The 24,094-nt window shown below is 41.5% G+C and overlaps 1 protein-coding gene across 12 annotated transcripts in view; it reads right to left on the reverse strand.

The window, feature by feature from the left end:
• Positions 1-24,094, reverse strand: part of OPCML (opioid binding protein/cell adhesion molecule like) — a 1,020,156-nt gene that overhangs the window by 102,233 nt on the left and 893,829 nt on the right. For all 12 annotated transcript variants that reach the window (XM_070623491.1, XM_070623488.1, XM_070623490.1 and 9 more), the window contains one exon: positions 10,147-10,272. In XM_070623491.1, the coding sequence (XP_070479592.1) occupies positions 10,147-10,272 (126 nt within the window). The remainder of the gene's footprint in view (positions 1-10,146; positions 10,273-24,094) is intronic.

Below are 24,094 nucleotides of genomic sequence, written 5' to 3' on the forward strand. Positions count from 1 at the left end.
CTATCAAATTCCATTCTGCTTTCCTCCATAATGAGAGCGTATTATTTCTAACTCTTTTCTGGCTTAGAGATGGGAAAATTGAGACAGAGGTCTAGTGATTTGCCAGATTTACATAGAGAATGAGTAGATCAGAAATGAGATGTTCTAGTTAAGTCCAGACATATGAACATCTTATTTCCAAGCTCTCTTACTTGCAACTTTCTGTGTATTTTCTAGTGCTCTTAGAATAAAGACCAAACTCTTTAAAGGGCTCTGTGCAATCTGGCCCCTGACTACTCCATCTCTGCCCATTGTCTCTCCTGCTTTCTACACATTCAAGACAGTTCTTTGTTTCCTGAATGGCCACACTTCCTCTTAACTCAGGACATTTGCACATGCTGTTCCCCCTCACCTGGAAGGTTTCCACATAGCCCAGCCCAATACATGCAGATATCCCAATCCCCCTTAACTTCTATTCATCTTCATATGTCAGCTTAAGCATCACTACCTCGGGAAAGACTTACCTTAGACTAGCTCACACTTCCCTGTTGCCCATCTCATAGCAGTTACCACACTCTGAAACTACATATTCTTAATAATCTAATGAATGACTATCCCCCTGACTAGACCATAAGGTCCACAAGGGCAGGAATCATGTCTGTTTTTACACACCCTTGTTGCTATAGGGGCAAGCAAATATTCTTAATGCATCACATGAATGAATGAATGCAGAAGAGATAAAAATGCAGACAGATGGCCTTACAACAGACATCAGGCAGCATTTCCAATTCCAATTTTACATTTGAGTTAGTTGGGCTTTTCACTTGGTATGATATGTGTTAGTATCCGTTTTTATGTTTATAATTTAAAAAGCCCAGTGAAGACGCAAAGCATTACTTCAGTGCAAGTCTAATTTCCAGCTGCCCCATGTCTGACACACAGTTTCTCAGCTCAGTGTGAAGAGTCTGAGTAGCATAAGTACAGGCACATATCAAGAACTGCACCTCAAGACAGCGTGACTGTTTGCTTTAAGGTGACCTGGGTCACCTGGGCCCTTAGGAGGAGAACCTAGGAAGTTACTACCTATTTCTTAGCGAGGACACCCCCTGGGAGGAAGAGAGAGGGACACTATCAAGGCATTGCGATGCATACTTTCTAGTGTTCCAGGTTAGATTCCCTGTCTTTAGATGGAGGGTCAGGGCCATCAGCTACATCAGTGACACAATGATGCTGGCTGCCTGCATGTCTGCCAGGATGGCTTGCTCTGCCCTTCCCCTGCTCACACAAAAGAACTTCAGCCTCCCAAGGAAGAGATTCTCAGGAATTTATGACTCAATCAACTCACCCAAAAGGAGCATAAATGGGATTAGTTTTAATATTGTTAAGTTGCAAAAATACAGGCATATGTGCATGCCAAAGCGAAAATGTACGCAAGCAAAGGGGAAAACATATGGGTACCCATATGGCGAAAAGCGCACTGCTAGACCATCACACACTTCTCATTTACAACAAGAACCAAAGTTAGTGAACATAAATTTGCTTTGCAAAAATGTGAGAGGAACAGCTTGTTTGCCCATAACTGTTCCACTGTGCAAGATATGTATAACCTTGATTTCTCATCTCAGACACCTCTTCCTCACACTCTGGGGATTAATTAGACTCTAACCACAACTTCAGATTAGAAACAAGGATCCTAGCTGCCTTGGAGAGAGACAAAGAAGTAGTAGCACGACTGGATGATGCGGCAGGTCAACCAACGGGCAATGCCTATTAGTGGCTGGGATCCTGGATGGCTCAGAAGAGAAATGAGTTGGTAGGTCTCAGCAGGCTTATTTTAATTGAAGCAGAGAAACAACGGGGACCTACAGTAGACAATGGCATGAATGTGGTCTTCATCTCGAGGTTGTACTTTTCATAGAACAATGCTGGGTGGTAGCTGGAACGTGCTTAGACACAGGAAGGTAAGTGTGAAGTTAGGGAAATATAAAAGCCTGGGTGATGCTCAAAGCGAGTGAGGACCCTTGGGTGCCCCAGATAACAAGCAGAACTTGATAAAATATATTATTTTATACTGTACCTGTGCCAGCCTCAAGTCACAGGAGCCATCTTTGTATAGGATAAAGAGCTCTAGACTTGAAACACAGAACGTAGGATCCTTTCATAGATCACCACTTTAGTTAGCTGTGGGTCATTGGCCATTAACCTTTCTAAGTCTGTTTCCTCACTTGTGAAAATAGGCAGAATATTCCTTCTCTGACCCATTTGAGAGAGTTGCTACAAATTCACTTGACATAATGCACGTGAAAATGCTTTATAAATGAACTCCTATATAGGCATGTTATTAGTGGAAACTACAGGTTCATTTTGCTTATCATTCTTATTGTTTTGACTTTTTATTTTGAAATAATTATTGACTCATAAGAAGCTGCAAAACTAGTAGAGGGAGATCCCATGTGCTCATCACCAACGCCTCCAGGGGCGGCATCTTGTATAACTAAAGAACATTATCAAAACCAGGTTACTGACATGGGCGCAGTGCAATTAACTGTAGCACGGAACTTACTTAGATTTCACCAGCTTTTGCATGTACTCAGTTTTTATGCCTTTGTGTATAATTCTGTGACATTTCATCATTCAAATAGATTTATATAACTACCAAAACAATCAAGATACAGAACCGTCCCGCCACTGCAAAGCAACTCCCTCGTGCTGCTCCTCTTCCTCCTCTGCCTCAGTCTCTGGCAACCACTGATCTGTTGTGTATCTTTTTCTTCTTTTTTTGGTAAGGAAGATTGGCCCTGAGCTAACATGTGTTGCCACTCTTCCTGTTTTTTCTTGAGGAATGTCATTGCTGAGCTAACATCTGTGCCAATCTTCCTCTGTTTTGTTTGTGGAATGCTGCCACAGCATGGCTTGATGAGCAGTGTGTAGGTCTGCGCTTGGGATCTGAACTCACAAACCCTGGGCTGCCAAAGCAGAGAATGTAAACTTAGCCACTATGCCACCAGGCTGGCCCCTGTTGTGTATCTTTTAATTTTGCCATTTTGAGAATGTTATAAAAGTGGAATCACCCAGTATGCAACCTTTTGAGATTGACTCTTTTCATTTGGTACAACGCCCTAAGGTCCATCCAAGTTTTTGGATGAATTTTGAGTTCATTCTTTTTTATTGCTAAATAACACGTCACATGTGGATTTACCATAGTTTGTCTAACCATTCACACGTTGAAGGACATTTGGGCCATTTCTAAGTTTAGCTATTACAAATAAAACTGCTTTGTCATTCCAAATTTTTAGGTGGAGCAAAGTGATGCTGAATCACCAATGAATGAGCCAAGACTATCAACGAATAAGAGACAAAGACAGAGGAAGGAATAGGCACAATAATAAATAATAATAAAGGCATAATAATAAATATTAGCACTTTTCTCTCAGGACTGTGGGGGCATTAAATTAGTCAAAACAGGTAAAGTGTATAACAGGGCTTGACACACAGTAAGCACTCGTCATAATGCGATCATAACCAGTTTCCAGGCTAATTGTAAGCTACAAAGATTCTGAGCAGTAATTTAAATAAAAACATGGCACAACAGCAAATTAGAAAGAACTGTTGGGCGCCTTATATGTGTCCAGCACAATTACATGCCTTTCATTCATTTCTCTTTTGATCCTTAAAATAATCTGATGAAGTTGGCATAAATAGTTGCATTTTGCAGTGTAGGAGAGTGAAGAGCAGAGAGATGACGTGACTCTTGCAAAGTCACTCAGATCGCTAACTGCTCAGACCAGATTTCAATCTTAGGTCTATGAGAATCTGAAGTCCATGTTCTGTCTGAGAGTGAACACTTCCAGCCAAACGAAAGTCACACCTACACATGAGTGCAGGCTAGTGCTTCTTTTATTTGGAATGCTAAGGACTTGGTAATTTCTTTTAAGTCTTGCTTCTCAGGAATTTCCAGCATGAAAAATAAGAGCTGTAGTGAAAACAGTCTTGGATCAGTAGACTTCATGACCTCCACATCTAGCAGAGTGAATAGAAGATGGAAAGAACTGCTCACCCAGGAGAGAACCAGGGACAATGACCTTGCGAGTATTAGCTCTCTTGGCTTACATGGAATTCGCTCATCTGGGCAAGCTCATATATCTAGAACAAAGCCAAACATTCTTTTCCCCCAAACAGCTGCCATCAGCACCATTTATCACATTCATGGAAGCACATGCCCTTTCCTGAGAGAAATTTCCCTCCTACCTCTACGTTCTTATTCAGGAGTAATCAACTTGGCTACATGAATTCTAGCTCACAAGAAATTAGAAGCAAATAATCAGAAGAAATGTGGCTGCTAAGAGGCAGGTACGCTGACAGTTAATAGTCTGATTGGAGAGAAGGAAGGAAAAGTAGAGGAACTATAAAAAACAGACATAACAATAAAATTAGGGCTATATTCCTAGTTATCCCAGTCCCCAAATGCTGAGATAGAAACAATTAATATGTATGATGTTGATAGTACATTACAAAGATGAGGCTAAATGGCATTCACTACACTCAAGGAAACAGAGGAGAACGTAATACATTTTTAAAAGCTTTCATTAAAAATGACTCAAGTCAATGCATAAAGGAGTCAGCTTCAGTTACCTGGAAAATTCACTTCTGTGAAATAACTCATTCACTTGCTCCCTGAGGTATTACTGTATATGAGTAGATTGTAGGAGCGACTCACTCACAGGTGAATAGCTGTCATCTTAAAATTTCCATGGAGAAGAAACAAAGAAGAAGGCTTTATTAGTTTCCCCAAACATCTGGCCTTTCCAAATGTGTCACTAGAAATGGGGCCAGGTGTGTAAAGCATTATAGCACATTACTATGGCTTCGTAAGAGGGAAAGACAATCCTCCTTAGAACACAAGAGCCCATACTGTCTCCTCTCTTCCACTCTTTTCAGTGGAAAATTCTTTGAGGCAGTGTCTTGTGATTCCATCATTATCCCAGTTCCTAAGCTGTAGGTTACTCAGTACAGATTTCTATGTGTCCGAAGGATGTTAAACAAGTCCTATATCCTCTAGCAAGTCCATATGAATATATATATATTTTTAAAAAAAATCCATTATCTGCCACTGAAAATAAATTAAATATAACTTTTTAAATCTAAAGCTAAAGAATAAACACATGGTCAAATGCTCAGTGGTTTGCACGTCAATCGCAGAACCCTCGAATGTAGGTTTCCACAGCACTTTTCTTGGAGATGTTCACAGTACTTAATAATCATGATCCTGTAAAAATCTCCCGCTTTCCTCGGAAATGAGGCAGATGTCCTCTGGGAATGCCTAGTTTCTGGGAACTCTGGCACATTTGTCAACGCTGCAAAGGAAATTGCAGAAGTCTGGAGGTCTGCAGCTGCAGATCTCTCATCTGGAGACCAGGAACGCTGGGGGTTCTGTAGATCCACGTCTGGAATCTCGGTGATGTTTTTCAAAACTTTCACCCTACTTTCATAAGAAGGACTTGTTTGGGGTTTGTTTATTTTTAAGTGAAAATGAGCCGCAAAACCAAAGTGACTTCAAAGGGTCTCCCAGAAAAGTGGCAACGATGGGAATATTTACGCCGTGGAAACTGGCAAATGTTACCAGGACCCTCCTGTCTTCCCTCCCCTCAGCCCAACTCGGGTTAGCCCTTCACCAGGGCCCCGTGACCTAAAGGCCTTCCCTTTTCCAATGTCTACCATTTCAGGTATATCATACTCCTGCATTTTGAGCGGTAGTTTTTTCCCTTCATTACATCTACTTCCTTTTTTGTATTTCACAGATTCCTCATAGTTTCTGGAACATAAAAGCTTACTATTATTATGTGTGATAATAGATTCATTGACTCATTAGTCTTTACCTCTTTTCTACAATTTCTAGAGATTTGCGGCATGCGCTTGGTCTGTCATTTTAAACCACAAGCATTACCACTATAATCTTTAATAATCTCCTCATTAAAACATTATTTTTCTAAATGAAAGCTTATTTATTCATTTCTGTTGTATAGATCCCTAAATTTAAAGAACAGATTTTGAACATTGTGTTAGCATTTTTGGAACACAGCTGTCCAGTGAGCTAAATTCTCCAATGTAATTCTATTGGAATTTCAAAGGAAACGTCATTGAAACTTTTTTTTCTTATTCTTGCACGCTGAAGTAACCAGTAAATTGTTCTAAAAATGCTGTTTTGGTGCTCAGGTTTTATTGGCTGCTCTTCCAAATCTTCAGAACACTTTCCAGAGCCTCCTTAACTCCAACCGAGAAGGAATAGCCTTCTAAAAACAAGCATTGGTAGTCACCCTGCCACTGCAAATTTCAAACTTGCCAATGCTCTAGGTGCCACTGTTTTCCAAACTTGAGAAACAATGCTTTGCCTTTAAATGTTTAAATGTCATTGAGAGAGGGGAAAGAGACAATAGGGGAAATGAAAGACAGCGGTGTGAAGGCCAAAGCTGTGAAACAACAAAAGCCAGCCTGAAAGTAGAACACAGCCTGGGAGGCTTATGGAGGAGGGATAATTTACATTTAGGATTGTCTGGGCTTTTGTGAGGCTGAATTGCCAACTATGATGTTATATAAAAAATTGGCAATATGGATGAATATCCCTTATTTTAAGAGGAAAATCTTAGCAATGTACCATTATAAAGAATTGCTTCAGAACACTTCCACAAAGTCAAAATGCCTTTCAAAAGATTTCTAGGCTTAGGGAATTTGTATTTAGGATCAAATGAAAGCATTCTGGGATTTCAAGCATTTATAAAGCCATCTAACTTTACCAAATACATAGAAATTGGTCTGGTGGTTAGACTTTTTTTTTTGTATATAATGTAAATTCAAAATTCTCCCTGACTTTAAGCAAAATTCCCATGGGGCTTCTGTCTTTGGGAGCACAAGCTATTGCTGTGTTTATATTAAAGTCGAGCTTTGTGATGTCCCTTATGCGCATTATTTTAATATTCTCGTTAATATTACTTTATAATATTGACATTTTGGATTTCAATATCTGAGGTCTTTATACAAAGAAAGTTCAGCAGATTTATTAGCATTATCTTTCCTTATAAGAAGGCAGGGGCTGAAATATGTATTCTCAATTTACATGGAGGAAATGAGATAGTGAGAGCTTAAATAATGCTCCTAGTAACAAATCCAGTCTCTCATTTAGTAAGTGCGGCTCACATAATTAATTTCAAATTAGTGGGAAAATCCCAGGTCATTATTTCCTACATCTCTGTATGTATATTTTCAAATTTTATTGAGATTTAATTTACGTACAGTGAGTTCACCTGTTTTTAGTGCACAGTTTGGTTATTTTGACTAACTTACACAGCAGTGTAACCGCCACCCCACTCAAGACGTACTGCATCTCCATCACCTCCACAAATTCTCTTGTGGCGCTTTGCAGTCAAGTCTCCCAAAATCCCTACCCTCGGTAACCACTGACTTGATTTCAGTCACTATAGATTAGTTTTGTCTGTTCTAGAATTTCATGTAAACGAAATTGTGGGGGATCAGAATTTGTCACCCCAAAATGTGTCTCCTTGGCTTGATTATTTTCAAGAACAAAAGACTCAAAAAGAAATTTTGACCTTTTCCCTAACTGCCAAAAAGAATTTAAAATACAAGGCTGTCCCAGGAAGGAGCGATGGCCATACACTGGGAGGGACCTGGCTAGGCTCTTTTTTATCAAAGTTTTCTCTCTGGTCGTATTATCTATAGATGGCCCAGCAACCATTTGTTTACCAAACATTTTCTTTTCCATTTCCAAGTGAATTGCCTTCCTCCCCTCTGAAGTCTCCACCTACTACTCCCAACCTTCCCTTTATCTTTAGCTGAAGATGGAATTTAAGGTGGTGGCTTCAGACATCCTGGCGCCTTCCTCAGCTTTGCTGGGTTTCTACCATGTATACATGTTAACAAACGTTGCTGATTTTTTCCCCTTATTCTGTCTCATGTCAACTTAAATCTTAGACCAGCCATCAGGACCTAGAGGGGAGAGGAATATTCTTCCTCCCCTTTAAAGTCATACAGTAGGTATTTGTTTGTGTCTTGTTTCTTTTGTGTCTTGTTTCTTTTGCTCAGTGTAATGTTTTTGAGATTCATCCATTTTGCTAATGTGGGTCAATGGTTTGTTCCTTTTAATTGCAGAGAACTCGTCTGTTTTAATATATCACAATTTATCTATTTACCTTTTGATGGTTATTTGGGTTGTTTTAGTTTAAGGCTATTATAAATGAAGCCACTAGGAACAGTTGTGTACTATGCATATTTGTGGACATGTTTTCATTTATATTTGGTAAATATTGAGGAGTGGAATTGCTGGGTCATATGCTAGGTGTATGTTTAACTTTAAGTGCCAAACTGTTTTGAATAATGCTTTTATACCAATTCACAGTGCCAGAGTTAATGTATAAGGGTGTCAGTTGCTCCACATCCTCACCAACACCTGATATTGTCAGTCTTTTGAATTTTTGTCATTCTAGTAGTTGTGTAGTGGTATTTCATTACAGTTTAATTTTCATTTCTGTGATAAAGATATTGAGCATATTTTCATGACTTTATTTTTTATTCATATATCTTCTTTTGTGAATTGTGAACAAACTTTTTGTTCATTTCAAGGTAAGGTGGGTTATCAGAATTATGTTGTAAGAATTCTTCATATAGTCCCAATATAAATTCTTTATCAGACATAATTATGGCAAATATTTTCTTCCAGTCTGTGGCTTTTTAAAATTTATTCTTGATGGTGATTTTAATTTTGATGAAGCCTGTTATGGCTTGAAGGACATCCCGTCCAAAGAAGAAACCTGGAAGTGCTAACTTCCAGTGCCTCAGAATGTGACCTTATTTGCACACAGGCTCTTTAAGAAGGTAATCAAGTTAAGATGAGGTCATTAGTGTGGGCCCTAATCCAATATGTTCGGTATCCTTACAAAAATGGAGAATTTGACACAGTGAGATGCACACAGGGAGAAGGCCAAGTGAAGATGAGGCAGAGATTAGGGTGATGCCTGTACGAGCCAAGAAACACCAAGGCTGGCCAGCAAACACCCTGAATCTGGGGAGAGGCTGGAACAGATTTGCCCTCACAGCCCAGAAGGAACCGACCCTGCCTATGTCTTCACTGTGAACATCTGGCCTCCAGAACTGTGAGAAAACACATTTCGGTTGTTTAAGCCGTGCAGTTTGTGGTACTTTGCTTCGGCAGCCATAGAAAAATAATGCAAAGCCAAATTTATCGATTTTTTTCTGTTATGGTTAGAGCTTTTCGTGTCATAGCAAATTTTTTTTCTATCTCAAGTTTACTAAGATTTATTTCTGTGTTTTCTTCTGGATCTATATTATTTCTACATCACACACAGGCAAGCTTTGTCCTATCCACTGACTTTCATGTTTGGATTTTCTAATGCCTGAGGGAGTACTTGTTTCCTTGTATAATTTCTAGAATTAATCATAGTTTCTAGTGACAGTGTAAATACATCAAGTGGCCCTGCCCATCTCTTCAAGTTCAACTTGGAGTAAGTTTTAGTTCCAAGGGAATACGGCAATTATCTTTTTGGTTCCCTTCTCATTAAGGTGGAGATGATCATAACTAATATTTTAATACCGATGATGTAGTGCCCAGCGCAGGCATGTCCAGGTGCACCTAACCATTTCCATCATCCTTCCTTTACTCAGGAAGGACTATGTATGTACAGGTCAAACTGATGTGGCTCTGGGTAAATGCCCTGAAAGTATTGGCCAAGGAGCTGCTTTTTCTCTTGGATGCACAATAACACTCAAGTTTTCAAAGCACATTCTAGTGTTCTAGCACTCTACTTCGAGAAAGGACACACCACCACTGACCCACGCATCTCCACCTTGAGAAATTAGGATCTTTGTTGTAAGTTATTCTTATGGCACCTCTGTTCTTCATAGTTGGGAAAACAAATGTTTTCTAAAATCGTAAAAAGGACTGAGAAAATAGTTCCATAAATTTCTTTGTAAATTCTTCTTTTGGAATGGAATCCTCAGTGACTGATATATGTGGCCTTTGCTTTTCCATCACTGTGTTACAATACAGCATTGTTCTCTGATTCCTGAAGTTCTGTTGTGAATTAGAACCAAGCCTTCAATATGCTATCTCTGAAAACTTCCTGCAGGTCAATGTCTTACCCTTGACAGACAGGTGTCTCCATGTCACCGTTGGCTCTGGTCTGCCGATAGCAAGACACAGCAGGGTCACGCTGCTTCCCTCATTCACCGTGATATCTGAGGAGATGTTCATGATCTGGGGAGGAACTACAAAGAAAGAAAGGAGGGAAGAAACACGTGAGAATGATCCTTTGTACTCAAAAGGAGGTGCTGGCCTATAAATATTTGTACAGCATTCCTTTATGATGAACATTATTCTCAATGATAATTTTCAAACTGCTTGATTTGCCAAGGATGTGGCCAATAACACAACATTTACAGAGCACTCCTGATAGAAGGAGCTCTGCAGTGTGTCTTGTAGCAGGAGGCAGGGATGTGTGTGGGGCGGGAGGGAAGCAGCGGGACTGAAGAGACAGGCAATAGTGCTTGTCGATTGAAAGGCAAAACCGAAGGGAAAATCTTACAGTGTTCCGAGAATTCCTCTCTGTCCACATACTGCTTCCTTTTAGTGGAATTGCTGGCTTAAGCAGATACCCATGAGTAGCCCCTTACACCTTTTTCTGCAGTAACTCACTCACAAAGCCCCCCACAGGGAGTTAGTTACCATTTCCTGAGGAGTCCAGACCCTTTCGAATTCTCTGACTTTTGCACTGCTCATTCCATCCTGGAATTTTTTTCTTTCTCATTTCTTTACCTGAAAATTCCTGCCCATTCCTTAAACAGATCCTTTGCAAGTCAGTGAAATTTCCTCCAACTTGCCCAATCAGAGTTAAATGCTTTTTCCCCTAGACCCCACCTGCAACATATTGTCCCTGCTACTATTGTCACTATAAGATTATAACACCTATTTTTAATGGCCTTGTAGCCTAGTGGTTAGGAGCAGGGGTCTGGAGCTCAACTCCTCACCTGCTGAATGAACTGGGGAAAGGGAACCTGCCTCCGCCTCCTCGAGCTTTCGTTCCTCACCTGTGAAATACGAATGAGAGTAGTGGCAAACTCCTTGTCTTGTGAGTTTCAATAGAACAACGGCTTAGCAGAGTGCCTGATATACAGGAAGCCTCAATAAATGTTAGCTCCTAAGTGACAACAATAAGAATGACAACAGCAACAATAACATCCTTCATATAAACTGTATCCTCTCGTGGGCTGGGTCCAGGTCCAGTTGCCGTTAGCTTTGCAAAGGCTGACGTGATCCCTGGTCTTGCTGTCTACCTTGTCCCACCTCCAGGCCTGATTCTTAATTCAGTTCAAAGCTTGGCATTGGAAAATTATGTATTTTACATAGAGTCCTTCTCGACTTTCCCTTCTCATCGCCATTGTCCTGTCCACTGAGTTTCTCAGCAGTTTTCACATGGGCAGCTGCACGAGCCTCCCACCCGGAACCTCCCATCTGGTCTCTTTCCGATTCTGGATCTCTTCAACCTATTGCCTCCATGTGGCCAGAAAACACGGATCTTTTCAGGCAATAATGTAATCAAACTACTCCCCGACTTACTCCTTTAGCTCACCGTGGCCCACCAGACAACGCAGAGCCTCTTTGGCATGACCTAAGCCTCCTGCAGTCTAACCCCCAACCCACTGACATCCTCATCCAGGGGAGAGTCCTCACTAACACAGCACGTTGCAGACACCGGATCCTGGCCCTCCTGAGAACAGGGTAAAAGCAAAAGCACGTCCACGGCTTTGCTTTTCCTCATCTTCTCTTCATTTCCTACCTGAAAAGACATGACTCATCTTTCAAGGGACCTTGAAGGTCACCTCCCCTCTGCAGTTTTCCCTGACCTCTCCCCAAATCCTGAAAAGAGAATCACTCATCTGTCCCACTGCATTTGGTCCAAATCTCGCTGGAGGGGCAGTGAGCATGTTGTACTACAGCTGACAGCTTCCTGCCTGTCTCTTTCCCTAGAGAGGGAGCTGCTTGGGGGTAAGGATGGAATGGCATACATCTCTGTTTCCTCAGGGTCGGCACAAGGCTGACAAGGGCACCTGCCTAATTCCTCTTTGAAAGAAAGATTCAAAGAGCCAATTAACAACTTCAGGGGAAAAGCAAAACTTTCAATGGAGAATTTCAGATACGTAAACCTTTCTTAATTTTCTCTCAGACTCTCAAAGTAAAAGGACAACAGAGAGAGGAAGCTCCAAGCCTACAGTTACACTGATTTATTCAAACTGCCAGTTTAATTATGAATTATTAATTACCAAACAGGTAGAGAACTAGTGGATTCCAAACCACCCTGAGTCAGTGGTGAAGGAGAATTATGGCTGATGCTTGATTCAGACATCCGTGCAGCCTGGAGTGTGATGCTGTGGAGAACTTAGAGGTAAGCCTTCTCAAGGAGAAGCCATAAGTAACACGCAGAATATTTGAGTTCTTAAGGGAATCTGCATTAGCAAATAAATAAAAATTACCTAGCTTATAAATCTGCCATATTTTGGGTTATTTCTGCATTTGGATTTGGCCTGAAATTTCATTGCACATATTTTACCCAAAGACACACTGGGAAAAAATAGTGTGCATTCAAACTACACTGCATTCTCTTGAGAAAACTGTACTACTTGCTTCTCAGTATTTTCTAGCTTGTTAAAAAATAGTTCTGGGCTTAGACATGTCAATACTTTTTTCACTTTTATAAAGCAACAACTTCAGTGCACATTCCAAAATATTCTCAGAATAATGTCAGCTTTAGCTGGATGTGTTAGGCCATCTGAAGTTCTCTTTCTGTAGACCAAGAGTCTCCCTGGTGGTGAGGTAGACACAGCGGGGTTGGGGGGGAGTGGGGGTGTGGTGGGGGAGTGGGGGGCATGGTGCGGGCGGGGGCGTGTGGTCGTGGAGGGGAGACGATTTAGTCCTTGCAGCTGTGATGCCCAGGACAGATCTCTCAACATGCCCCAATTAGAGCCATCACTTGCACACATTTTACATTTCATCTGATAGTTTAAGGGCTCTTGGGTTAAGAGAGATTTGTGAAATTCCGTGGATAATTATCACCACCTCCTCTTTCCCCAGGCACTCAGTCAATGCCATCCATTAGGAGGCAGCTTCCTGGAGGGGAATTGGGATGTTAATCGGGACATTCCCACCAAGCCCCAGGCCGGGCTGCTCCTCATCCTCTGCAAGTCTGTAATGTTCTCTCTGTAGTTATTTTCTCAAAGGAGGAAAGAAAAGTACAGTTTCAAGGGTGTGGGTCACCGGTAAGAAAGGAAGTGCAGAGAATGAATTGGGAGAAAGGGAAGTTCTTTCTGTTCTCAATTATGATATCCTTATTAGTAATATGTAATATGTAATATGTAATATGTATTACTTATTAGTATGTAACTTGATGGTTTTTAAATTACTTGCACATGCATTATCTCATGATTTCCTCACAAATTATGAGATAAATAGAACAAATGTTCTCCCTATTAAAAATGAAGAAACTGAGGCATGGGGAGGGTTAAGTAAATTGCCCCAAATTACATGGTTAGTTAATGACAGAGTTCTTTCCATTATATTATGCTGCCTCTTTGTTTAACCTCTTATCAATGCTCCAAACGTAATATTCATATTGGCATATTTGTTTCCTCTACTTCCAACGTCCTCCTGGTGCGTCTTCCCTCACAGCACTTAGGCAGCGCACAGAGCCATCTTGCCTCAGTCGGCACACCGCATGTCACTGGGGTGGGGGTCCACCTTGCTCATCCTTGTCTCTATAGGTCCATGTAAAGACATGTAGGCAATGCTTGCCAAGGGAGATACTCAATACTTTCAATTTAATTTTAAATCTGAACAGAATTTGGCAATAGAATTATGACTGTCCTCTTGTCTCCATGATAACTTTTTGAAGAAAGAAGTACTTGGAAATGACTTTAAATGCTTCCACATATTTTGACAGGAGAACTTTGTTCAATTTGCAGACACTTCTCCATGGAAAATGAATATGTATATTGCTAGTGTTTATAAATATACAGATAAACACAAAAAACGTATAATAATCTTATTCGAAATGCCAAAATTACTTAAAGAAAATGATAGATCCTACAAGAGTCTAACTAAAGGATTACAAATAGCACCGTGAGTTGTCAGTCACATCTGCAGACACTAGGCCAGCCCTTCCTGCTGCTGGGGGTGCCTGTCTCTGATTTCATTGATGGTGGTGGGTTACAGCAGGGACTGCACGGGACTGTACAGGTGTCAGTGCACAACTACAACAACTTCAAATTTGGTCATTTTAGATAGGCAGATAGATAGATATAAACATAGATACAGGCCTAGCTAGAACATTGTCTGTCTGTCTCTCTGCATATATACATACACCAAGAGGCAGACAGACAAACAATACTTTATGAGATTGCAATCAAGTATCTTGAGGAAGAGGTAGATTTCCAAAGGTATCTTTGGGCTCCGGGTTACGATAAGGCGTTTACACCTTCTCTCTTTACCCTGAGCATGCTCTCCTGCTCTTAAATATCCCAGTACGTCTGAAGCCTGGCCCTCCTCTCCAGTCTCACGGCCACGGGTTTAGTTGAGAAGCTCATCATCTCTTGCTTGGATGTTATAAAAGTCTTTTCATTTCTCAACCTGCCACTATTTTATAACTCACACCCCAGACACCTAGCACAGTTGCCTCTTAAATATCTTGCTTCTGCCTAACACCCCCAACACCTGGCCCTAGCTAAGACTGAAAGTCCAAACTCCTTAGCAGGATTTACAAACCCATTCACAGTCTGGCCATAGCCTAAGTCCCAGCCCCTTCGCTAACAAGCAGCCCCACATATCCGAGGCTGCATCATGCTCTCATCTCTGTGCCTTTACACACACTATTTATTCTGCTTGGAAAACACTTTCCTACTTCTGTGCCATGTGATCCACTCCCTCAACACTCGAATATGAGCTCCTTTATGATGCCTTAGTTGCTCTCACTTCTGTTCCCAAGGCACTCTTGTTTATGTCTTTATCATACCATTCATCTTTGCAACTGAGCTATCCTAAGGAAGAGACCTGCTATATTTATCCTTGTATTCCTATTATATAACACAAAACCTGACATGTAGTGACGTCCTCTCCCCCACAAAGGCAGTGTACAAATGCACGGGTTTGTAAAGTGGGTGTCCTACCCTGTTGAGGGCTTTCCATCCTAGACATTCGACACTTACCCTTTCCTCTCCCTGGCATAATCTCCACCTTCTTCTCACATATTTCTTTTCCTCTGGGCTCAGTTTGAATGTTACTTCCTCAGAGAAGGCTTTGCTAATGACTTCAGCCCCATCACCCCCTCCACCCCCACCCTCTAATTCAGGTCCTCTTCTTATGAGCTCTTTTCAAACTTTAAATTTTCCTCAATGATTTTAGTATAGTTTTGTGCTTTTATATTTATTTGTATGACTATTTTTTAAAGTGTCTCTGGCCCTAAACTGTACCTTTAGAAATCACTATACTCCCAGTGTATTGAACTGTGCTTGGTTTTGAACATAATAAGTGATTAATAAAAATCTGTTAACTGAATAAATGCGTACTATCCACACCATGTTATACACATTATTATACACGTGTGAGACACCAAACCTGAGTTAGACAAGACTTTTCTAAAGCTGAAAGGTTTCTTTGTGCAAAGGTAATTGAGGATTGAAATGTGTGATTCTAGCACCACTCCACATGAAGTTGATATGCTATGGTTGAAACAGCATATGAGAAGGCCATGTGCCATAGCTTAGGTCCTGGAGTCCAACAGACCTGTGTAACCTTGGGCAACTTTAGCTTAACCCTTGTGAGCCCCTTGTTCTTCATCTGTAAATTGAAGATGACAAAATTTCTGTCTCTAGGTAGTTGTATGAATTAAGTGGAAACATATGTAGCACACTAGCACAATGCCCAGAAATAAGTACTTAATGAAGGTTAGTCGTTTTTATTCATTTTTCTACACTCATTTTTGAAAGTATTCATTCTGTTTAGATCTATAAATGGCTTAATCTGTGCCTAATTTCTCATTTTCTAAATCTCAGTTCCTTCCTCTTTGAAGCAAAGTTTGTACTTCAAAGGGCACTATTGAGAAAGTGCAAAAAAAACCCCACAGAATGGGAGAAAATTTTTACAAATAATATATCTGATAAGGGACTAGTATCCAAAATATATAAAAACACATTTAACTTAATAAAATACAAATAATCTAACTAAAAATATACAAGGTATTTGAATAGACATTTCTCCAAAGAAGATACTCAAATGGCCAGTATGCACATGAAAAGATGTTTAGCATCACAATTCATTAGGAAAATGCAAATCAAAACTACAATGAGATCCCACTTCCCATCCACTAGGATGGCTATCATCAGAAAGGCAGATAGCAAGAGTTGGTGAGGATGTGGGGAGATTCCAGCCCTCATGCATTGCTAGGGGAACCTATAATGGTGCAGCAGCCTTGGGAGACAGTCTGGCAGTTCCTTAAAAGGTTAAAGATAGAGTTACCACATGACTCAGCAATTCAACTCCCAGGTATATACCTACGAAGAGTAAAAATATATATCTACACAACTCATAGACGAATATTCATAACAGTGTTATTCATAATAGACAAAAAGTAGATACAACCCAAATGCCTATCAACAGCTGAATGGATAAACAAAGTGCAGTATATCCATACAACGGAATATTATTCATCTGTAATAAGGAATGGAGTACTGACGCATGCTCTAATATGGATGAACCTTGAAAATGTTATGTTAAGTGGAAGAAGCCAGACAGAAAAGGTCACATATTGTACCATTTCCACTTACATGAAATGTCCAGAATAGGCAAATCCATAAAGACAAGAAGTACATTAGTTACCAGGGGCTTGGGAGAGGGGTCCATAGGGAGTGAGTGCTTGCTGGTGTAGGATTTCTTTTTCAGGATAAGGAGATAGTCTAGAATTGGGTAGTGGTGATTGTTGCACAACCTTGTGCATGTACTAAAAGCCACGGAGTTGTACACTTTAAACAGATGAATTTTTTCGTAAAGGAATTATATCCCCATGAAGATGTTATTAAAATAAATCATGGCCTGTCAGCTCTTGAGAGGTAGAACCAGACGTTCTTGCACTGCGAGGAGAGAAGGCAACCCCCTACTTGTGGGTTCTCTGAAAATATCTTTTTCATTTATTGATAATTGATCGCATAAGGCTAAACTTTCACCTGCATAACTCTCCTCTCATTACTTGCCCACTGTTTCCCCTTCTCACGACAAGCTGTGCTGCCCCACCCACATCAGCCTGTTTGACAATACTCTACACACCCCACACTCACTCATAATTCCACATGTTTACATGTGCTCTACCCTCTGCCCATGTGCCTTCTTCCCCACTCATCTGCTGGTTCAAGTCCTGCTCACTCTTGAAAACTGATATTGAGATATACTACTCCCCCGTCAGCTCTCCCCCTTCTAGAGATGAATATAAGTCTGTGCTCCATGGCTACCAGTCCAAAATGATGTGCTATATTCATTCTAAAACATTTATTGAGTGCCTGCTATGACCTAGGATTACCTTGGGGTAGTAGAATGGACAGACAAGGTCCATCTCTCATGTAAATTCTGGAGCTTAGTGTCTAGAGGAGAACACTGACCCTGATAAATAATCATAGGAATCATTGTGTGATTACCGCTTTGGGTGTGCTTTGAAGTGGTGCAAGGAACCATGATCACCGTAACAGGACGTTTGTCCTGGTTGGTGAGTTTGTGTGTGAGGTTTGTTCCCGGCAGAGGGATTAGCATATGCAAAGGCTCTTAAAGTCTCTTAGATCAGGGTTAGCTTGGGAGACTGTGGCTGAAGTGAAAATAGTCAAATCCTGCAAGTGGAGGGTGGACAGGCAGAAACCAGAACTTATAGACTATTGGAGGAAACTCTAAGGCTTTGGTCTTTTTTATAAGAGAAATGGGAGAGGGCATTAAAGTGTCTAAAGATGATGATGATGATGACCATGACGGTGGTGGTGGTGGTGGTGATGATGAGTGTTGGAGGCAGGACAGATTTATACTGCAAACAGGTTACTGCTATCTGCAGTGTGGAGAATAGACTGGAGTGGAGCAAAACTGGGCATGGGAGGACTGGGTAGGAGGTTGTCCAGCAGTGAAGCGGTGGGAGCTTGGACACGCATGGTAGCAGGAGAGATGGGCAGAGAGAGATAGATGTGAGACGCATTTAAGAAGTAAAGGAAAAAAGCTTGAGGATTGACAGGATACGGATTAAGCGTTAAAGCACTCTTCACGTTGTTCTATTGTTTTCTGTGTCTCTCTGTCACATTCCGCTGGGGAGGGGGTCTTTGTAACCAAGGACTACTCTGTATTCATCTCAGTATCCCTAGGGCTTCTCAATGCCTGGTATCTAGTAGGTGCTCAATCAATGTGTGCTGAATTTCACTGGCAGTGCAAAGAGATTTTCCAGAAAATACAACCTCTCTAGATCCAGTGGGGCAGCCAGAGAGTTGAGACTAGGCCTAATTGCATGAGGTCACATCCTGATGCTTAGGAGGCTGGGCGACGTCCATGTTATTCAGTTTTATAGACTCTGAATGTGAACTTGGACTCCCTACACATCCTGGTGTGATATGGTTTTATATTAGGCTGCATAAGATTAGACCTGCTGTATTCTGATTGCTTTTCTCTTCTTGGTTCTATTTTGATGAAAGAAATGGTTGGAACGAGAACAAATGATTATGAATTACAGAAACATGAATACATGCCAGGGACTGGGTGACATCACAAACGACTCAAGCTTTGCTGAGGTCGTTTCTAATGGTTGTCTTCACAGAAACTATTTATAGACTTAGACACTCATTTTCTATTTTTAATTTGCACAATTCAAGCAACTGGCCGTGATCAGAGAAATTGCATGCAGTCAGAGTCTTTCTCATCTCATTCTGCTCTTTCTAGGGCATGGAGATGCCCTCCCTCTAGGAGGCTCCTTTTGTTCCTTCCTCTCCTGACTTGCTGTCTCCCTGTGAGAGTTCTTCTTGCCACACACACTTAGAATCACAGGGTTTAATTTACATCATACAATTTTCAAGTTAAAAAAGACCTTAGGGATCACCTAGCTCAACCTCCTCATTTTGCAGTTAAGGAAACACTTCGGCTCTAGTCCCAGTTCTCTCAAGTATTTGTTGTGAGGTGGTAGACCCAAGCCTCTTTTAACCCAAGCCTCTCCATCACACGGGGGACCCTTGGTATTTCGGGTCCCTGTAGGTACTGGTTTCAGACCTCTCCCTTCTCTACCCTCCCTCTTTAACTGTGTCTTTGTCTTTTGTTAACGTCATCTGGGCTCCCCTATTATTCATAGTGTGACCTTGAACAAGTTACTAAGTGCCTCTACCCCCATTTCCCAAACTGTAAAGCAGGATAGTGATCATGGGTAACTCACAGGTCCTTGTCAGGAATAAATAGTAAATGAATAGAAAAGACTTTCACCATAGTGCCTACCACATGGTAAATGTCAATAGCTCTTTAATTCTTCTTCTAGAATTTTTTTTTTTTTTTGGCCAGCCACTGTCCTTTTTTGAGAATTTCATAAGTGTCAGGAGTCACCATACCAGGAATTTGCCATACATCATTTATTTCATCCTTGTGAAAACCCTGTGAGGCAGGTCTACCATTTCACTTTTAAGGATGAGGAAATAGAGGCAGAGAGAGGTTAAATAAGTTACCTATTGCCACACAGCCAGAAAGAGAGGAAGTGAGATTTGTACACAGTTCTGACTGACTTCAGAACTCAAGGTCTCGGCCAGCGCAAAGCCAAACCTGATGCAGCGCAAGTTGGCCTGGCTCCAAAAGCCACGATCTCTGCACCCTGGCTCACTGGCCTTTTAGTCTGGGCGAGATGTGGTAGGTACTGAGGAATTCTTAGAGGGTTTGGAGCAGAAGTGGCCCTCAACTGGATTATCTGAAAGAGCAGATAACACCAACAACACCTGCCTCACTGCGTAGGTGGTAAAACAAAAGGAGGTAATCCAGGTGAGCTTCCAGCATCTTCTTGATCACCAGCCTTTTCTCATTTTCTTCCTCAAATTACTGGACCCCTCATTTTATTCTCCTGCATCACAGAATATCGTGGAAGGAAGAAGTCTGAGAAGAGATGACCCTGACCCAGTGTTCAGCAGTCCCTGCTCTCCAGTCTCTCCCTGAGTCGCTGATGCCTCCCGTCTTCAGCCTCAGTTCTAGCATATTTAAGCCATCCCTGGCTGTGGCAGTTGGAAGTAGGATGCCTGGTCTCAGAATTAAGCTTGACCTGTTTACACTTAGGATTTCACAGCCCCCACCTCCAGTCCCACATCAATTCCTGGCCTTCTTGGTCTTTCTTCAGTGCCCAACAGCCTGTCACCAGGTGCTCCTGATATAACCTTTGTGTGTCCATCTTGTCTCCCTGTCCCAAATGTCAAATGTCTTATTTTGAAGGGAGAGAGATAGGGAAATAGCTTCTTCTGAGATCCTTCTTCAAAGTTTGTCCTATAATCCTGCCTAATACCCAGTCTCTGCCCAGGGCTGGAACATCCCTTTGGATGGTCACATCAGCAGGGGGCTGGTCCCCCCAACCTCTCTGAGCCTCCCTGACTTGCTCCATCTGACAGCCTGTCACCTGGCCACCTGGGAGTATTGTTGGCTCCTGCCCTGCTCTGCGCCATGCACCCCCCACCCAGAGCTTTCCGATGACAAGGGTTGGCTGCATGTCCCTATTGTGCTCTACTCACCTGAATAGCAACCTCAGAGCCTCAGTGGTATCTCAACTGAGCTGGCTGTCCCTTCAGACATGGCCTCACCCTCAGACAATCCGTTGGGAATTAGTCTTGGCATTCTCCCCAGTAATTTCTCTGCCTGCCGACTGGATGTCCCCTCTTCTCTTCTCTTCTCAACCTGCTCTGTGCTGCCAAGAGTAGGTTGTTGCACCTCACCCCTGCACTCAAGATGTAGTCATCATGTGCCCAGGCCTGAGATAGAATTGAAGAAAGAAATTCCCTGGGATCAGACACAGAAACTCTTCATTTTGAGAGGAAAGTGGGACTCTGAAAATCTTAAAGAAATCGGTTCTGGTCCATAATCTTGTCCATGGCTGAATGCTGCCGTGGGAAGGAAGAGGGTAGGACCTGTAGCTCAGGCCTCACTTTTCCCTTCAGTAATTACATGAAAATGGCAATTCCCTTATTCTCCATGACCCACCGTTTCAGTATTTGTGACATGGAGATGAGAAAACTTTCCTAAAAAGTTCTAGTTATGAACAAATGAGATCACAAAAATAAGTGTACTTTAAAAACTATGGAGTGACATATACTTCTCATTCAGTATTCTCACTAAAGAAAATAAAAGCTACAATTCTGGTTCTCAGGGATTCCACTGGCTCTAAACTCAATGAGTTCTGACTCTGTCCTTTGTAGAACAGGGATTGGCTGTAGCAGTGACAGTGATGTCGTCCATATCATATAGAAGATACAATATGTAAGCTTTCTACGGCCAAGTTCAACCCCATATAGCCCCCTTTTATTATTCACCACTGTGCTGGATCCACAAAAGACAGGATTTCTGATGTGAAAGAACATCCTTAGATTTTTAAGTGTGAAGAAGTCAGCCATTAGGCCTCAATATAGTTCATATATGTCCTTCCTCAAATCTTTGAAATCTCTCTCAATTCCAACAAAATCTAGAGAGTCTCAAAATAAGGATTGCATCCTCAGCTTCTTACATTGGGAAAATGGGGAGGGGTACGTGACTGAACATCGCTGATAAAAACATGATAACTGAGTCTCATTACAGCCAAAGACAAGTCTCATATTTTAGCATTTTTATTAAAGCTTTTTAAATTACCGAGTGTCTGGTATATTCAATACCAGCCTAAGTGATTTATATTAGTCTATCCCTAGATACTCCATCTAATAAATAACTTGGCAATCTCCTAACCCATAAATATCCCTGGCCCCAGCAAAAAGCAATTAAAGCACGTTAGAAAAAAATGTGGCTTCCCAGTACTCCGGTGTCATTGGATGCTTCCAGTGGAATGCTTCAAGCCATTTACTGAGGGGTCAGATCTCCTGGACTCACCACTCACCCACTGGAATTTACGTTCCCCTTGCCTTCAAAAACAAAACACGTCTGAAACTATCTTTAAATGTTTAACATGTCATAACGGTGCAAGTATTTTACCAAGGAAAATATTATTCCCAGCAACAAGTGTTCTATAGTATTTTAGACAGCTTAGGCTGAAAATATTGTGCAAAACCTTTTTGGAAAGCAATTGTGCCAAAAATGTTTAAAACACATTAAGTATCAAGGTAGCCGACTGAAAGGTTACTAGAGGCTCTAGCGTCACTAGCCCAGAAAATATTTCAGGTTAATGAGGTTCAGCCAGCATGCCAGGTAAAGAGCCATGGATATTTACGATAGTGCCTTCAGCCTCAGTACTTTCAGCTGCAAAAGGAGGCCACTTTTCCTGAAAACCCTCTTCTCTGGCTTTCACTAAACCTCCCAGGGGTATGTGAAGGAGGGAAAGCTGGGTCCTTACTTTCTGCTTACATGAATTAGTGTGCTCTGCATTGCATCCAACACACCAGCAGCCAGAGAGGAGAGAAAAAAGTCGCATGCCCAGATATTTCTCATTGTACTCAGGGACGCTCATAGGAAAAATTGCCTCGAGCAGAAAAGGATGGCCCTAGTCCAGGTTTTATAGGGATTCTCCAAATTACAATCCCAATGAGCCCATGGCATACTCATCATAAATTTCAGAGTCCTGCGGACTTTAAATCAACTTAATTTGATGTGTCTTCTAATAATATTTTCAATCATTTTATTAAACATTGTCTATTTTTATGGACTTCACTTCCCAGATAATGTTCACTTAAGTATTGTTAGGGGAGGGGAGCGATTGCCTTCTGCCATTTCACAGGAGCCTAATAACACACTTACAAGTCTCGCTCCAGGGCACATCAAGGCTGCGAACAGATGTTACGCAGCAGTGATGTCACTACACTTGAAGTTGATTATAGGGCTGTGAAATGGGGAGATTTAGAAAGAAAATACCTCCCCCCCATTGTTTCATTTATTATGAAGAAGAAAAAGTAACTAAGCTTCACTTCCATACCCTGGTGTCAGAAAATCTGAGGATGATGGTGAGGGGCTTGACGGAGAACGTTTGTTTTTGCATAGAGAAATGTTCTCCCCTTTCCTAGGAAACAAGAGATATGCTACAACGGTGCTCAGCGCTCCCCAGGATTCTATGAGCTATATAGTATCTTATTTTCAAATTATTTAATGTAACCTTTCAAAATATTAGCACATTTCCATGATTCAAACAGCAACCAGATGTAAAAAGTCTACACAGAGAAGTTTGCCTGCCACTCTCACCCCTGCACCCGTCTGTCCTACACTCATCCGTGTTTGCTAGTGCCCTATTCACAGATATGTGAGTTCATTTCTTTTTCAATCTTTTGCTATCACAATGCACTCACACTACCTTGTGTGTGTCTGGTGTGTGTGTGTGTTAGACTTGTGAAAGTATGTGTATGGGATAGCCCTCAGCATAGGTATTGGTTTAAAGTGTAAATGCCTCTGTAGTGTTGATGATTGTTGATGGATTTCTTTCCATGGGGGTTTTACCATCTCTCACGTCCGCTCACATCCATGAGACCACCCGTTTCCCCAGCTGTCTTGTCAGCAGCACACATGATGAATAAGCAGTGGTATTTCTAGGCGTTCTCACTGCGTCATTTCACATGTGTGAGGCTGATCTGCACTGTTCTCAGTGAACTCTCTCTTCACGTCCTTTTCCCTGGCTGGCTGGACTTGCCAGTGTCCTTTTTGATAAGTCATCTTTCTACATACATCAATTAGAGTTCATTTACTGTTAGAGCTTGGCCTCTAGAGACAAAGGGTATGGCCTGTTTCCTGGCACTACTACTTCCTCGCTGTGTGAGTTTATCAACCTATTTGTGCCTCAATTTTTTTTTCCATCTATAAAATAGGCATACAGTTAGCACCTAAATG

This window comes from Equus przewalskii, chromosome 6 (genome assembly GCF_037783145.1).
Source record: "Equus przewalskii isolate Varuska chromosome 6, EquPr2, whole genome shotgun sequence".
Lineage (NCBI taxonomy): Eukaryota > Metazoa > Chordata > Mammalia > Perissodactyla > Equidae > Equus > Equus przewalskii.